Source organism: Oreochromis aureus, linkage group 18 (genome assembly GCF_013358895.1).
Source record: "Oreochromis aureus strain Israel breed Guangdong linkage group 18, ZZ_aureus, whole genome shotgun sequence".
NCBI lineage: Eukaryota > Metazoa > Chordata > Actinopteri > Cichliformes > Cichlidae > Oreochromis > Oreochromis aureus.
In genome coordinates, this window is record NC_052959.1 from 2,777,064 (window position 1) to 2,794,203 (window position 17,140).

Below are 17,140 nucleotides of genomic sequence, written 5' to 3' on the forward strand. Positions count from 1 at the left end.
AGCGGACGAATCAACTGCATTAATCCACACAAACACGCCCGATCGTCCACACGTGCAGGTGTGACTCCGCTCGTCGGCGGGAGTACATTGCCTTCGTGGCAGGTCCTCCAATACAGCCACGTGCACATGTGAGCCGCGATCAATTGAAAGCGTGGTGCAAGCGAAGATGTTTTAGATCGCCCGAAATCAGGATACAAGCGCCCTTTACTGTGGTCGTGGTCGTTTCGTCTCGGTATGCGTGGCACCGATGTACAAACCCCAAATCAGAGTTGTGCACACCGATGGCGACCATATCGCAGCTACTCCGCTCAGCAACTCCCAACTGTACAAGCGCATGGGCGTGAGCCACTATAGTGATAACAATGACACATGTTGAAAGTAACCGTGGGCCATGTACAACTTCAGCTTCCAAAAGCGGACCTGTTCGTGCGTGGTATTTATCAACATACCACAGGAGGGAGGTATAGCGGGTGAATGGCCGGCGTCGTCATGTTTTTATTCAGTATGACAGATAGCACTAACTCCTGATCGGGCAAATGCCCTCTGGGAAGCATGGTTGGTTCTCGCAATGTATGCGTTTTGGGGTGTTATCACCAGTGAATTAATACCGCGTTGACCACACTCAAAAGGCATGCCTTAAGAGTCTGGCAGAATCTGCCGTGTTGCGGATAACTCAGAGTCCTGGTAGCGAGATACGCAGTATCGGCTACAGCGACCATCGTCTGGAATCGGCGTGATCTGAATAACGCCACACGCAAGATCCGTTGCATCGGAAGGTATGGCGTGTTCGGTCCCGATGTGCGCGTAGTAGCATCGTCCGCTATTCGAAGGTAATCGCCAAAGAGCTCGTCCTCGTCTCGGCCCCACGAGTGAGGTGACACCAGCGTGGTCTTCTGGGAAGCGCGCTTCCCGAAAACGATTTGGCCACCAGGTACAATTTTATAGCTGACGGGCGCCCTTGTCGCGAGAACGCGGTCGTAGCCTGAACCTCGCCCGTGTGACACATATCGCCGAGGGCGGATCGGCGGAACCTACCAGCTGTAGCACCTCTTTCACCAGATGCGGCCTAGCTACAATGCAGTGTATTGCGAACCAAAGGTGTTCGCTTGACACGGAACGTTTTGTATGCCATGTTCATCACGTTACGCATCACCGCAGCTCTGCGGGTGTCCAGAAAGCGAGCTGGCGAAGCGTCGTCGCATCTGATCATTTCGTGGAAGCGACTCAACGATTTGTTCCATTCTGACACCAGCAAGTGTATTGGCATAGCAGGAATGTACAGCTCTTCCATACCGACGTACCCGCACATCAACCTTTTCGCCATCACGCTGCTGGGTTCCGCGACATTACTGTTGTACAGGTCCACGATACCACAGTGCTGCCCGTCCCGGGCGTGACCGGCATGAACCTCACACACCGTCTCCAACCTTCGGCCCCGAGAAGCGCCGTCCATGATCTGGGGCGCGGCGTGCTTGAAATGGATGGTTCCCATAGCCAAGTTGTTACAACTACCGCGGAAACTCACGGTCGGACATATCACGTCGTCGTGCCAGTCGTCCTGCGGAGTCCTCATGACTCGGCCATTGTTCGACGCCGCGCGATGAACACCGGGGGTTTTCAGTAGACCACAAAGCGACTTTACGGCCATGTCTCTCTGTTCTGTTGTGCATATGGTCTGTGCGCACAAACTACTTTGGCTTCGCCCTAATGCATAAACAGTACAGATCATCGTACACTGTTGTCGTACGTGCAGTTAGTTGTTTGCAGTTCTACCACCACACCATGCGTTGTGCAAATAAACCTGTGAATGCATGTTGTACAATATGAAAAGCCTACCGATTTGCCGACAAACATTGGCCGACATGGGCCCAAAAGCCTACCGATTTGCAGACAAGCGTTGGCGACATGGGCCCAAAAGCCTACCGATTTGTCGACAAGCGTTGGCGACCTGGGCCCAAAAGCCTACCGATTTGCCGACAAACACTACACACAGCTCAATGGATCTCACCACACCTTTGTGTGTTCTTGTTTTTTTTATTTGATGTTGAAATGTGTATTGTGCTTGTAAAAAAAATAAAGAACATTTGGGGCACGGTGCGTTGTCAGTGAAAGTTGTCTTTATTTTTTTTTGTTGAAAGACACCACCATTACACAGCGTGATTTATTGCAACAATACACACAGTTAGATTTATTGGAACACTACACACAGCTCTTCGGTGTAATCGTTAGGTTGGCTGACCTGCAGCACTTTCCTCGCTGACCTGCAGGTTTGGAGCCGCCGACCTGCAGGTTTTGGGCCACCGACCTGCAGGTTTGGAGTTGCCGACCTGCAGGTTTGGAGCCGCCGACCTGCAGGTTTGGAGCCGCCGACCTGCAGGTTTGGAGCCGCCGACCTGCAGGTTTGGAGTTGCCGACCTGCAGGTTTGGAGCCGCCGACCTGCAGGTTTGGAGCCGCCGACCTGCAGGTTTGGAGTCGCCGACCTGCAGGTTTGGAGCCGCCGACCTGCAGGTTTGGAGCCGCCGACCTGCAGGTTTGGAGTTGCCGACCTGCAGGTTTGGAGCCGCCGACCTGCAGGTTTGGAGTTGCCGACCTGCAGGTTTGGAGCCGCCGACCTGCAGGTTTTGGGCCGCCGACCTGCAGGTTTGGAGTTGCCGACCTGCAGGTTTGGAGCCGCCGACCTGCAGGTTTGGAGTTGCCGACCTGCAGGTTTGGAGCCGCCGACCTGCAGGTTTTGGGCCGCCGACCTGCAGGTTTGGAGTTGCCGACCTGCAGGTTTTGGGCCGCCGACCTGCAGGTTTGGAGTTGCCGACCTGCAGGTTTGGAGCCGCCGACCTGTGGGTCGGGAGCCGCCGACCTGCGTTGGCCGACATGGGCCCAAAAGCCTACCGATTTGCCGACAAACGTTGGCCGACATGGGCCCAAAAGCCTACCGATTTGCCGACAAACACTACACACAGCTCGATGGATCTCACCAACACCTCTGTGTGTTGTTTTTTTTATTTGATGTTGAACTGTGTATTGTGCTTATAAATAAATAAAGAAACTTTGAGGCATGGTTTGTCAGTGAAAGTTGTCTTTATTTTATTTGTTTGATGAAAGACACCGCAATTACACAGCATGATTCATTGCAACACTACACACAGCTCTTCGGCGCAATCGTTAGGTTGGCCGACATGGGCCCAAAAGCCTACCGATTTGCCGACAAACGTTGGCCGACCTGGGCCCAAAAGCCTACCGATTTGCCGACAAACGTTGGCCGACCTGGGCCAAAAAGCAGACCCATCTGTGTTCATAACGGCAGCAGGCATGGTTCACGTTAGCGGACCTGTGTTGGTGTACGTTGGTACTCGCACCGATCAGGAGGGCCGTCGGTGCCGGGGAGTCAGAACGGTGGTTGTGTTTGAGTGAATGTCTTCCTTTTGTCAATGTGATCTCCCAAACATAATATACACTGTTGGTCACGTAAAGAGCACATCTGTTGTTACTACTCCAGACTGTACATAAACCCAAATAAAGTTTGTCTTGTACGTACTATAAACCGAGTCTGTGAATGTTTTGGTATTATACACAGTGTTGGGGAGTAACGGAATACATGTACCGCCGTTACGTATTCAGAATACAAAATATGAGTAACTGTATTCCGTTACAGTTACTGTTTAAAAAGGTGGTATTCAGAATACAGTTACTTTGTTGAAATAAATGGATTACAGCGGTACTTTCCTGTTTCATATTGTCATGGTCAGGATTATTTGGGTTTGTTTGACAGCTACGTTCTGTTGTTCCAGGCGGCAGCGTTACGGTTGCCATGGTTACAGGGTGACCATGTGTCGAACTCCAGGCCTCGAGGGCCGGTGTCCTGCAGGTTTTAGATGTGTCCTTGATCCAACACAGCTGATTTAAATGGCTAAATGACCTCCTCAACATGTCTTGAAGTTCTGCAGAGGCCTGGTAATGAGCTAATCATTTTATTCAGGTGTGTTGACCCAGGGTGTGAGCTAAAACCTGCAGGACACTAACCCTCGAGGCCTGGAGTCATTACCCTGCTCTAAAGCATGTAGCCTGATGGGCAGTGTAGTCCGTGCTGCAGGGAGACTGGACTACCATACCCGTTATGTGTCTGTGGCGAGGGAGGGGAGAAAGGAAAAGTCCGAGCTGTCACGAGCAAAAGCAGGAGCTGGAAGCATGTAAATATAATAATAACCACAGCAGCCAAGAAGAGTGCCTGAGAGCCCATTTGTAAGTAAGCTATTAAGACTCATCTGTACACTGTGTTCGTGTTTTCCTCCGGAAAAAATAAGTTCCGTTGGAGAAGCCTTTCAGCGCCTCTCTCTGTCTCCCATAAGCAAAGTTGACCCAGACAACAAAGTAAAGCTAGTTTTCGGCTACCAGCCCGACAGGGGAACGGACGTGTTAGCCAGAGGTCCCTTTACTACGTTTCGTACTACATTACCTTCAGTAACAGTAATAAATCACAGCAATAGGACATTCATGTAGTTGTAAACAGCATGATAATATATTAAGTATTCCAAAGTATTCAGAATCGTTACTCTCATTGAGTAGCGTAGCGGAATCGTTACAGAAACTACATTTTGGGGCATGTATTCAGTATTCTGTAATGGAATACATTTTAAAAGTAACCTTCCCAACACCGATTATACAGCACACACGTACTCATACATAGCTGATGACACAGAATTCAAGCTGATACGTGGTAACCCCTTTGTGTTTTTTAATTTATTTGACAAATGCTGATTACAATGTCAACACATACATGTACAAACATCTAGCGAGCAAACACATGCCTATTCTCTCGCTAAAAACTTAGTAGAATACAGGTCTTGGCGAGACTATGTCTATCGTGACACATGTTACACTGAAAGATACAACCTGACCGTTTCTCCGCGTGCACATTCTGAACAAACAGGATTAGGACATTCGCAGCTAAGCGTGACCGCGCAAGGCTTGATGTACATCTTAGCCTTAGCACAATCCGAACAGATTACATCCTGTGACACGCTACTCATACGGACGAACGGTACCACGTCCACTGGATTTTACAGTAGAAACACCAACCGCACCCCTGGCGCTGACACGCTTTTCAGGATGCAATTCTCACATGCAATGTGTCCGCAGTTAAACACACACATGTGTGTCCATTCGTAACAACAGGGACACGTGTACAGATCCGTAGGCCGTCCGATTGACACAGGAGGCGTAGAGGACGTTGACGGTTGGGCTTCATTGAAAGATGCGTCGATAGGGCCGTCCACCTCGATTGCCTCCTGCACGAACGGTCCTTCCACGTCGATTACCTCCTGCGACACGGACGGTTCATCCGCCCTGTAGCTCCGAGGCTCAGGTCTTTGTACCGCGGCGGGAACTGTAGCAGAAGACCGCCGCCGGGGAGGTAGTCCCATTTCACGTCGGGTGAAATCGTCCATGAGAGGTGTACGCGTGGTCTCCCACGAGTTAGGACGTCCAGTGGGCACAGTTGCATTGTAGCTTTGGATCTGTAAGCCGAATGTAGGCTCAGTGGAAGACCTTTCGGCGTAATCCCTATCACTTGGATCGGGGCGGTGAAGTCACGGTGTTGATAAAATGCGGCCCCGTGATCGAGTTCGCAGTCAGAATGTCTTGAGCGATAACTTTGAACACAAGTTCTTGTTGTACGGTGGTAGCCAGGAGAGGAAGGTTTTTTGTACCTTTTCGCAGTAGGCAAATAGCTTCCGGTCGGGCACCAATGCATGCACCACCGCCAGCGTCTTGGTTCGCTGATCCTGTACGCATTTCCATTTGCTTACATGGAAACGCTTCATGTACGCGGCCCGGGGTAATGCCCGCTTGGCGTCCGGGGTCGTGGGGCGTACAATACCGGCTATGATGTGCTTATTTGCCAAGGACATGACTGTAGACACAGCGCAAGTCTGCTGTCCTGTTAACAAGCTCCTGCTCCGGGTCGGCTGGCTTTGCGCTGCGGGTCGGCTGGCTTTGCGCTGCAGGTCGGCTGGCTTTGCGCCACAGGGAGCAATGGCCCTACAGCGGCTATGTGTGGGTTTGACGTTTGTTGTTGCTCTGGCTTACATGGACCTGTTTCAGGGTTAGTAGATTTAACAGAATGTAATGTTCAAGCATAAGTGAGCATTGTTACTTATTCTACATTTGTTGCTTAGTAGAGTCTAGGACGGGTGCTGAAATAAAACTGTGTACACAACCTTATGCGCCAACCAACCGTGTCTATGACTGTGTGTTTCACAACAACATTACACCACTTACTCCTCTCTGGTCTCGGCAAAAACCCCACCCATGGTTAAATAGAATACATAAAAACTGGACCCCTGGTTCTACGCTCACCGGCATTCGGACGAGTCACACCGTCACCCACACATAGGAGTCTCAGAGGATAGCAGAGTAACACGAATACACCGAGATGAACCCGACCGGGCAGTTGGTGCTCTTGGACGGTGCGCACTCGTCGGCGACTTCTAACGCAAAACGGCAGGTCTACTTGGACACGTTTGCAGAGTTCGCCAAGACGGTCGAGCCGTTTACTGTAACTTTCAAGGTCATGATGTCTAACATGTCTCTGTATAGACACTCGCTGAGTGCTACGGGGAACAACGGCTGGTGTCTGGCTATGCTTCGTCATGTGCACGAGCACCCCATTGAGCATGCCAAGTACGCTAAGGATTTGTATGCTACCGCCAGGACAATAGCAAGGTTTGTGGACAAGTTACACGAGGCTTGGGCGATCCCAAATCATGAGCCCACGACAATGTGGGATTGGCTGAGGGCGATTACGAAATGTGGTTCACCCTCGAAATGGACCACGACTTCACGGTGAGTCGAGGTAGAGCCTACTGCTAAGTGTCCCAGCGAGACCGCTCGCATCTTGAGACAGGCGTTGTGGACATCGACCCAGTCTGGAATATCATGATGGAGGTAGCGGGCTATATCTGCCTATACGCTCTGGGCACAGAGCTGATGGCCTCGATGCGGCCGACAATGCTGAGGAGCAAACTGCCTCCCAGAACACGGACACGCAGCCAACCCGAGCCATCGCCCGAGCCGGCGACACCACCAGCGTGTGCGGCTGAACCAAGCTGCCTCCCAGAGCACCGACACTGATGACAAGGCAGCCATCGCTGAGCCCGGCGGCGTCAGCGTATTGCAGCTGAGGAATCGCAAAGTCCTCAGAACGCCGGCTAAAGCGAGACGTGGCGCTCTGCATTAACCTGCTCTCTAGTATAATCTCATTCTCCAAGCGTACAAACAACTCACATGAAATGTTGTAGTCTTTGTTTATTGGCGACAATAAAACAATCATGAACAAAACCATACAGCATTTGTGTTCTTTCAGGCAATGTAACAGCACACGTGCACTCATTTCACACATCGGTCGGTATTATCTTGCACAGAATACGTTCAGACACCGTCTTCGTCTTCTTGGCCTTCTCCTTCGTGTAAAGGATGATCATCAGTCTCCTAAAAATGCTGATGAAATCATCAAACAAGGTCACACAGTGCCAGATGTAGTCCTCGTCCCCGTTCTCTGCTTTCTCGATAATGAGCTGAGTGTCAAACAGGACAAAGCCGCACATGACGAGCAGTCCCAGGTAGGTGTTCGCCTCAAACAGAAGCGTAGATCCAAAGAACACGTTTGTCAGAGACACCAGGAACAGAATAGAACAGCCGGACATGAGTGTGCCTCGGAGGAACAGGTGGCCCCTGTGTGTGTCGTACAAGGCGCTGAGAGTGAAGCAGATGAAAATCACCGAGGTTCCCACGAAGGCGGTCGCGATGACATTCGGATCGACAGCGATGACATCGTCCAGTATGGGTCCAAGGCTAAAACCTGTGAGCAAAGCAAATCCTTCAAGGAAAGCAAGTCTCTTCCTTTCTGTCTCAGGGTTATGGGGGGTCACGGCAAACCAGATAAACAACCCCAGTGAGGTGAGGGTAGCCACCGAAAGACAGATCAACAACCCCAGGACTGCGAGGGGGGACGCCGCACTCACTGTAACCAGGCATGCGACCAGATAGATGTAGACGTAGGAGCCGACAGCAGCCAGACACATACAAATTGCCAAGCTTGAGTACACTTTCTTCAAGTGCTCCTGGGTGGAGTGAGATATGTGGGAGAACTGGAAGAGAGCATCTGTCTTGCTGTGGTCAAACGCGTTCATGGTGAAACCAGAGACTGCGATCGGATGATACGTCCTATGAAAAAGCCGTCTCCTTTCTCTCTGTTACGAGCCGTCTCCTTTCTCTGCTTTATAGTTAATGTGTGTTCTGAAACAGCAAAACCAAAGAACCTGCACTGGTTCCAATCACATATATACAAGACTGTACGTCTTTTACGGTTGAAGCGTTAGCTTTGAGGCGATAGCCAACATATTACATAGGCGTTACGTTTTTCTGATTCACGTTTATTGTGCCACAATTGTGTAATTAAATCAACTGACATACAATGTATAAAGCAGCAATCATAGTAAATACACATGGTAAGACGTTACATTCGTTGCTTGTATTTCGACTAGGCGGATGCCCCGTCCGGACGAAAAAAGCGGCCTCTGCTGGCCGCGCACCATAAACATCTTGGCGAAAATGCAGTAATTTCCGCTAGGCGGATCCCTGCCAGGAAGGAGAGGCGTGGTTCGCGGGGGACACGCCCCTAGGGCCATGTGCAACGGGGTAGTGCGTTTTTAAAACGCCCCCCTGTGGCCGTGCATTTTATTACAACGTTGAGAAAGCCTTGCCGTTGAGGCGCCTGTTCCCTCTTAACCCTTGTGCGCCCGCCTGTTCTCGGGGCGTGGGTCGTGGAGACCCCCGAGGGGCGTGTGTGTTATTATGGTGGTGGTGGTGATGGTGGTGGTGATGGTGATGATGGTGATGATGGTGATGATGATGATAGGGGGGGGGTCGCTAGGACCCCCTCGGGGCGTATGCGTTATGATGATGATGATAGTGGGGGAGGGTCGCCAAGACCCCTCGAAACATATCGTTTTATGATGCTGTTTAGGGTGGGCGGGGTCGCTAGGACCCCTCGGGAACATATGCGTTATGTTCATGATAGTGGGGTCGCCGGGACCCCCTCGGGGCATGTGCGTTATGATGCTGTTTAGGGTGGGGGTCGCTAGGACCCCCGCGGTGCATGTGCGTTATGATGCTGTTTAGGGTGGGGCGGGGTTGCTAGGACCCCCTCGGGGCATATGCGTTATGTTCATGATAGTGGGGTCGCCGGGACCCCTTCGGGGCATGTGCGTTATGATGCTGTTTAGGGTGGGGGTCGCTAGGACCCCCTCGGTGCATGTGCGTTATGATGATGATAGTGGGGTCGCTAGGACCCCCTCGAGAACATGTGCGTTATGATGCTGTTTAGGGTGGGGGTCGCTAGGACCCTCTCAGGGCATATGCGTTATGATGCTGTTTAGGGTGGGGTGGGGGTCGCTAGGACCCCCTCGGTGCATGTGCGTTATGATGACGATAGTGGGGTCGCTAGGACCCACTCGGGGCATATGCGTTATGATGCTTAGCGTGGGGGTCGCTAGGACCCCCTCGGGGCATGTGCGTTATGATGATGATAGTGGGGTCGCTAGGACCCCCTCGGGGCGTATGCGTTATGATGTTTAGCGTGGGGGTCGCTAGGACCCCCTCGGGGCGTATGCTTTATGATGTTTAGTGTGGGGGGTCGCTAGAACCCCCTCGGGGCGTATGCGTTACGATGATGATAGTGGGGTCGCTAGGACCGTTATGATGCGTTATGCGTTATGATGATGATGATTGTGTGTGTGTGTGTGTGGGGGGGTGTCGCTAGGACCACCTCGGGCGTGCGGCGCTCTGAATCGCATGATCCTCAAACGCCGGCTAAAAGCGAGGCGTGGCGCTCTGCATTAACCTGCTCTCTAGTATAATCTCATTCTCCAAGCGTACAAACAACTCACATGAAATGTTGTAGTCTTTGTTTATTGGCGACAATAAAACAATCATGAACAAAACCATACAGCATTTGTGTCCTTTCAGGCAACGTAACGGCACGCGTGCACTCGTTTCACACATCGGTCGGTATTATCTTGCGCGAGAATACGTTCAGACACCGTCTTCGTCTTCTCGTCCTTCTCCTTCGATGTAAAAGGATGATCACGGTCTCCTAAAAGCGTTTAGGGTGGGGTGGGGGTCCCGAGGCGCTCGTGTTACTACGGCGTCGGCGGCGTCTGGGAAGCGGCGTTGCGTGAAGCGGCGCAGTTGGGACAGTGCCAGCGGCGCGGTTGATGCACACGTGCGCTCGGCTTTTCGCGACACAGGATCTTGGTCTTGGCGTCTTTGCTCCTGGGACACACGCGGCACCTTCGCCTCTTGACGGAGAGGAGTCGCGGCGGCGTGGCGTCGGCACCGTCGGCCTCGGTAGTGGTAGTAGCAGTAGTAGTAGTAGTAGCAGCAGTAGTACCTCGGGCGCGACTCGGCCTCCTCCTCCTCCTCCTCCTCCTCCTCCTCCTCGCGCTGCGCCCTGGCCCGATCATGGGGCGCAGGCTTTGCCAACCGCTCGAGGAAGAGCCCGTCTGTTGAGCTTGCCCGCCATCCAGTCGGGGTGAATTTCCCTCAAACGCGAGCAGCGTTGTGGCCGCCCGTCCACCATGTTGTGGAAAAGGGCCACGGGCCACCTGCAGGTCTTTCTCCTGCAGCTGTGCGTGCTCACGACCTTGTCCAGGTTGTCGGCGCCTCCCTTGAGTGCGGTTGTAATGCAGCACCAAGGGAGGTTTACCGTCGCTGTTGCTGTTGCTTTGCTGTTGCCGCTGCGGCGGCTAGGCGGGCTCGGGGCCAGAGCGGCGGTGGTAGCGAGGCGGCGGTGGTGAGCAACACGTTCTTGTTCTTTTGGCCACGTAGGAGAGGATGATCGTGTCTGGCCCTCTTCCTCCTCCTCCTCCTCCTCTTCCTCCTCCTCCTCCTCCCTCTCCTCGTGGCGCGGGCGGCAAGTACTACAGATTCCACGGGCCCCACGGCCCTGCCCTTGGCGCAGCGCAGCTCCCTGGGGATCTCGGGTCTGTTCGCTCGCATGGGGTGCCCAGCACCGTGTGGCCTCTTTCGAAAAGAGCCTGTCGGCGAGCTCAGCGCGGTGAAAAAAGTTGTGCACGTGGCGTTGCGTCCGGCGGCAATCCTCGGTGAGGTCCAAGACCACTCGGCGGCCAGGTGCTTTCGGGAGGGCGCGCTTGTCGGGCTTGCCGGTGTACACTTGCATCTTCCACAGCGTAGCTGGGCGCGCGTCGCACGCCACCCATATCTTGATCCCGTACCTGGCGGTTTGCTGGGCATGTACTGTCTGAGCGGACACCTTCCTGATGATGGCGAGAGAGAGGCGAGAGAGAGAGAGAGAGAGAGATGTGGGAAAGTGTGGGGGAGATTGGGGCAGAAAGCGGAAGAAGAGGCGTGAGTTTGACAGAGAGCAGCGCTTACAAGTGTGGAAGATATACAGTCATGTAAAAGCACAAGCATGAGAACCCGACACGAATGTACAACAAAGCGAGCTAGCGTGCTTTTCGCCGTTTCGCTCCTATTCCTCTCTCGTCGCCCAGGCGATGTGGGAAAGTGTGGGGGATTGGGGCAGAAGCGGAAGAAGAGGCGTGAGTTTGACAGAGAAGCGCGCTTGCAAGCGTGGAAGATATACAGTCATGCAAAAGCACAAGCGCAGAACCCGACACGAATGTACAACAAAGCGAGCTGGCGTGTTTTCGCGTTCGCGCTCCTATTCCTCCTCTCGTCGCCCAGGCGATGCGGGGAAAGTGTGGGGGAAAGTGGGGCGAAGCAAGAAGAAGAGGCGTGAGTTTGACAGAGAGCGCGCACAAGCGTGGAAGATATACAGTCATGTAAAAGCACAAGCGCAGAACCCGACACGAATATACAACAAAGCGAGCTAGCGTGTTTTTCGCCGTTAAGCGCTCCTATTCCTCCTCTCGTAAGCCCAGGCGATGCGGGAAAGTGTGGGGGTGGGGCGAAAGCATGAAGAAGAAGAGGCGTGAGTTTGACAGAGCAGCGCTTGCAAGCGTGTAAGATATACAGTCATGCAAAAGCGTGCGTACCTCTGAGCGGCACCAGTCTCTCGTCGGCGGTGACCTCCGGTCCCAGTCGGTACATGGCGGGCAGCCTCGCGCACCACTCGTCCCCCACGGCTCTGATGGGGGCCAGTTTGTCGTAGCCGCTGCCGCCGCCCTCGCCGCGCTGCGGCTCGTCTGGCCTCTCTGTCGTCGGCGCAGCGCGCTCGAGTAAAGCTCGAAAGGTCTTGGCGGCATCGCGGCCCTGAACACGGACCTGCGCTCTCGGCGTCCCAAAGGCTCTCGCAGAGCCTCTCCCGGGACCTGTACGCATGGCGAGCACGAGCAGCAGCCCCGTGAGGCCCGGAACTCGATGGGGCCCATGAGCTTCCACCCGTCGATGGCGGGCCTGCGCCTGTCCGCTTCCAGGTTGGTCATGGCGATCACGAGTCCTCTATCTCCGGCGGGAAGTAGGCCATGAGCGGAGGCCTCGTCGCGCGCAGCCGCAAAGGGCCTCTTCGGTGGGGCCTCGTCCTCGCGGCTCGAGGTCGTCGTCTTCTTCTAATTCTTCTTCTTCTTCTTCTTCTTCTTCTGGTTCTTCTGCTTCTTCTTCATAGTCTTTGTCTTCATAGTCTTTGTCGTCTTCTTCATAGTCTTCGTCGTTGTCGTCTTCTTCTTCTTCTTCGTCGTAATCGTCGGCTACATCTGCGTCATGAGTTTCACCGACAGCGCCGTGGTATGATCGCGCCCAGGATCATGAGCGCCACCTGCAGCGGCGGCGGCGTCGTCCTCTTGCCAAATCTCCCAAGTCCCCGCCCGGTTCAGTGCCTGCTTCTTCCTCTCCCGGTTCAGCGCCTGCTTCTTCCTCTCCCTCTCGGCGGTTCGACTCGCCTTGCGAAGCCGCCGTCCTAACAGAGTTACCGCGCCGTTTCGTAGTTGTGAGCCTCTTCGCGTGGGACCTACGGGGATCCGCCACCCCATCGTTTTCGTCCTCCTGATCCTCCAGTACCGCTCCTGCGTCTGCGGCGTTCGGGCTGTCAGTCGTTATCCCCTCGGCCTCTTGCTCTTCTTTCTCGGTCTCTTCCTCCTGATCCTCCTCCTCCGAGTTCTCCTGTTGTTGTTGTCGTCGCCGCCGCTGCTCTTGGTCTTCCTCGACCCCTAGCCCTCGATAGCGGCGTGGCGGTCGCAACAACCCAGACACGAGCCGACCCGCGTGAGGCCAAAACCGTCGGCGATGTTGATGGTGATGGTGAGGAGGGCGAGCACCGTGTGACACCGGCGGCGGCGCTACGCCTGTACCGCCCGAGCTTAAGCGCTCTTTCGCTCCCATGGTCTAGTGCGTGACATTGCCTTTCGTCTAACGAGACCCCCTTGTTGTCGTCGTCGGCGTCGCCCTCGCCTCCGTAACCAAACACCAACACGCTTAGTACCCACCATCCGCTTTCTTATCATCTACGCCCGCGAGACTCGCTCTCTGACGCGCTAGGGTGTTCCTCGAGACACTGCCTTGCACACACACACACACACACACACACCGTACTCACTCTATCCTTCCATCGAGCGGTGGTGGTGGGGGGGGGATCGTGAGACCCCAAACCCCCTTGCTAACTCCGCGGGGGGACCCGCGTCCCCCTGGCCGACAGACCGACCGACCCCGCTGGGGAGCATCAGGGTTAAACATTACAGAAATACTATGATTTAGAAAAACAGTACAATATAGCAGAAATGCTGTGATTTACCAGAGACACTGTAATATACTATGAACATTGTAATTTTATATAAATACTATGTTTTAGCAAAAAATACTCCAGTTTAGCACAAATATTATAATATAGCAGAAACACTATTCTATAGCAGAAATGCTATATTTAGAAAGAAAAATATAATATAGTAGAAATACTATGATTTAGCAGAAATCCTAATATATAGCTTAATAACAATGATTTAGAACAGATAATATGATTGAGCAGAATAGTAATAACTTAAGTGAAAATATTGAAAAGGTTAAGTTCACTCAAAACTAATTTTGTTCACCTGTGAAAAAATAAAATAAAAATACATTTAGAAAAAAAAATAAGAACAGCCAACAGATACACAAAATCAAATATGGATACACAAATCACCAAATACACAGAAAATCAAATATGGATACACAAATGTACAGAGAGAGACAAACACACAGGTTCTATGCCAGTCAACCAGTCTGAATATATTATATTTTATCCACCAATGAGATGCTGCCCTAAAAAAGGTCTTTGTGTGTGTCTTTCTTTCTCTCTCTCTCTCTCTCTCTCTCTCTCTCTGTCACACACACACACACACACACACACACACACACACACACACACACACACACACACACACACACACAGCAGCAGCAGCAGCAGAAAGTGAATAGGGGCTGTTAACAGCATGTTTCTAGGTCAGTCAAACAGCTGTGAGCTTCTCAATTTGAATCCACCAATCAGAGAGGCTGTGCTTTTTCCCCATAAAACTGGTGCACCAAGTGCAGGCTTTTACAGCACAGAGAGAGACAGGATTTTTGCAGTCTATTTCTCACAGTCAGGATTCCCCTCAAACAAACTGCCATAAATTCCTAACCGTAGGGGCTAAAACAGTCATTCTTACACCGTTTTGTTCAGAAGAGATGGGGGAATCTTGAAATGTTGAGCATTTAAAATACAAATATGAAATATTAAAGATATATGACATAGATGATTGGTTGGCTTAGAAGCCATGAAGGCTAATATGCAAATTTGAATGTGCCAGGCCTCAGATATGATTGGCTGGCTGGGAAGCCATGAAGGCCCCAATATGCAAATTTGAATGTGCCAGGCCTCAGATATGATTGGCTGGCTGGGAAGCCATGAAGGCAACAATATGCAAATTTGAATGTGCCAGGCCTCAGATATGATTGGCTGGCTGGGAAGCCATGAAGCCAACAATATGCAAATTTGAATGTGCAAGCCCTCAGATATGATTGGTTGTCTTAGGCGCCATATAAAAAGCAGTAAAACTGTACTATGATTTGGTGAAAACTATAATTAATCAAAAATACTATATTTGGCAGAAATACTATTTTTTACCAGAAAAACTATATTTAGCACAAATCTTATAAAATGGCAGAAATACTATAATTAAGCAGAAATACTATATTAAGTACAAATCCTATAAAATGGCAGAAATAGTATGATTACTGAAATAAAAATAAATACTGAAAAGCAGCAGAAATGCTATGACTTAGCACAATAGTAATAACTTAAATAGAAAAATTGGAAAAGCAAAATGGACAGCTGAAAAAATCCTGAACATGCTAAGGGTCCCTCAAATGTAATTGTGAAATGAAAAAAAAAATCAAAAAAAAAAAGTATAACAGTCACACAATCACAAATATGTACACATATGGAAACACACATGCACAGAGAGACACACACAGGATCAAATTCAGTCAACCAGTCTAAATATATTGAATTTAAATCATACAATAAGATGCTCCCATAAAAACTCTCTCTCGCCCTCTCTTTCTCTCTCTCTCTGTCACACACACACACACACACACGAAGAGAAAGTCAAGTTTCTAGGTCAGTCAAGCAGCCTGGGAGCTGCTAAATTTGAATCCACCAATATAGAGGCTGTGTAGTTTTCCCGCCAAAACTGGTGCACCTGTTTTTACACACATGCAACACAGAGACAGGATTTGTGCTGTCTATTTTCCATAGTGAGATTCCCCTCAAACAAATGGCTATAATTTCCTAACCGTAGGGGCTACAACAGTCATTCTTACCGTTTTGTTCAGACTCTCTGGGGAATCTTAAAATGCTGACCATTTAAAATACAAATATGAAATATTAAAGATATATGACATAGATGATTGGTTGGCTTAGAAGCCATGAAATACTAATATGCAAATTTGAATGTGCCAGGCCTCAGATATGATTGGCTGGCTGGGAAGCCATGAAGGCAACAATATGCAAATTTGAATGTGCCAGGCCTGAGATATGATTGGTTATAGAAGAAGCCACGAGGGCCCCAATATGCAAATTTGAATGTGCCAGGCCTCAGATATGATTGGCTGGCTGGGAAGCCATGAAGCCAACAATATGCAAATTTGAATGTGCCAGGCCTCAGATATGATTGGTTGTCTTCAAAGCCATATAAAGAGCAGTAAAACTGTACTATGATTTGGTAGAAAAACTATAATTAATAAAAATACTATATTTGGCAGAAATAGTGTTTTTAGCAGAAAACTATAATTAAGCAGAAATACTATATTAAGTACAAATCCTATAAAATGGCAAAAATAGTATGATTACTGAATTAAAAATAAATACTGAAAAGCAGCAGAAATGCTATGACTTAGCACAATAGTAATAACTTAAATAGAAAAATTGGAAAAGCAAAATGAATAGCTGAAAAAAGTCCCACTATCACAAATATGGACACATATGGAAAAACACAAGCACAGAGAGACACACAGGATCAAATTCAGTCAACCAGTCTAAATATATTGAATTTAAATCATACAATAAGATGCTCCCATAAAAACTCTCTCTCGCCCTCTCTTTCTCTCGCTCTCTGTCACACACACACACACACACACACACACACACACACACACACACACACACACAGGGAGAGAAAATCAAGTTTCTAGGTCAGTCAAGCAGCCTGGGAGCTGCTAAATTTGAATCCACCAATCAGAGAGGCTGTGTACTTTTTCCCGCCAAAACAGGTGCACCTGTTTTGCACACACATAACACAGAGAAAGGATTTGTGCTGTCTATTTTTCATAGTCAGGATTCCCCTCAAACAAATGGCTATAATTTCCTAACCGTAGGGGCTAAAACAGTCATTCTTACACCGTTTTGTTCAGAAAGAGATGGGGGAATCTTGAAATGTTTACCATTTAAAATACAAATATGAAATATTAAGATATATGACATAGATGATTGGTTGGCTTAGAAGACCCCAATATGCAAATTTGAATGTGCCAGGCCTCAGATATGATTGGCTGGCTGGGAACTATGATCAGGTCCTGATATGTAAATTTGAATATTACAGTCCTTACAGAGGACTGACTCCCTGGGGACCTGGCAGAAATATATAGAAATACAAT

General features: G+C 50.4%; 1 protein-coding gene across 1 annotated transcript; it reads right to left on the reverse strand.

The window, feature by feature from the left end:
• Positions 1 to 7,386: 7,386 nt before the first annotated feature.
• LOC120434375 (probable Bax inhibitor 1) lies at positions 7,387 to 8,202 on the reverse strand. Its single transcript, XM_039602384.1, has one exon. It carries the CDS (start codon positions 8,182 to 8,184, stop codon positions 7,387 to 7,389), a length of 798 nt encoding a protein of 265 aa, XP_039458318.1. The 5' UTR covers positions 8,185 to 8,202.
• Between the last annotated feature and the right edge of the window lie 8,938 nt (positions 8,203 to 17,140).

Excerpts from the sequence above, each read along its gene's own strand:
- LOC120434375 (XM_039602384.1), bottom strand. The coding sequence starts at position 8,184 with ATGAACGCGTTTGACCACAGCAAGACAGATGCTCTCTTCCAGTTCTCC.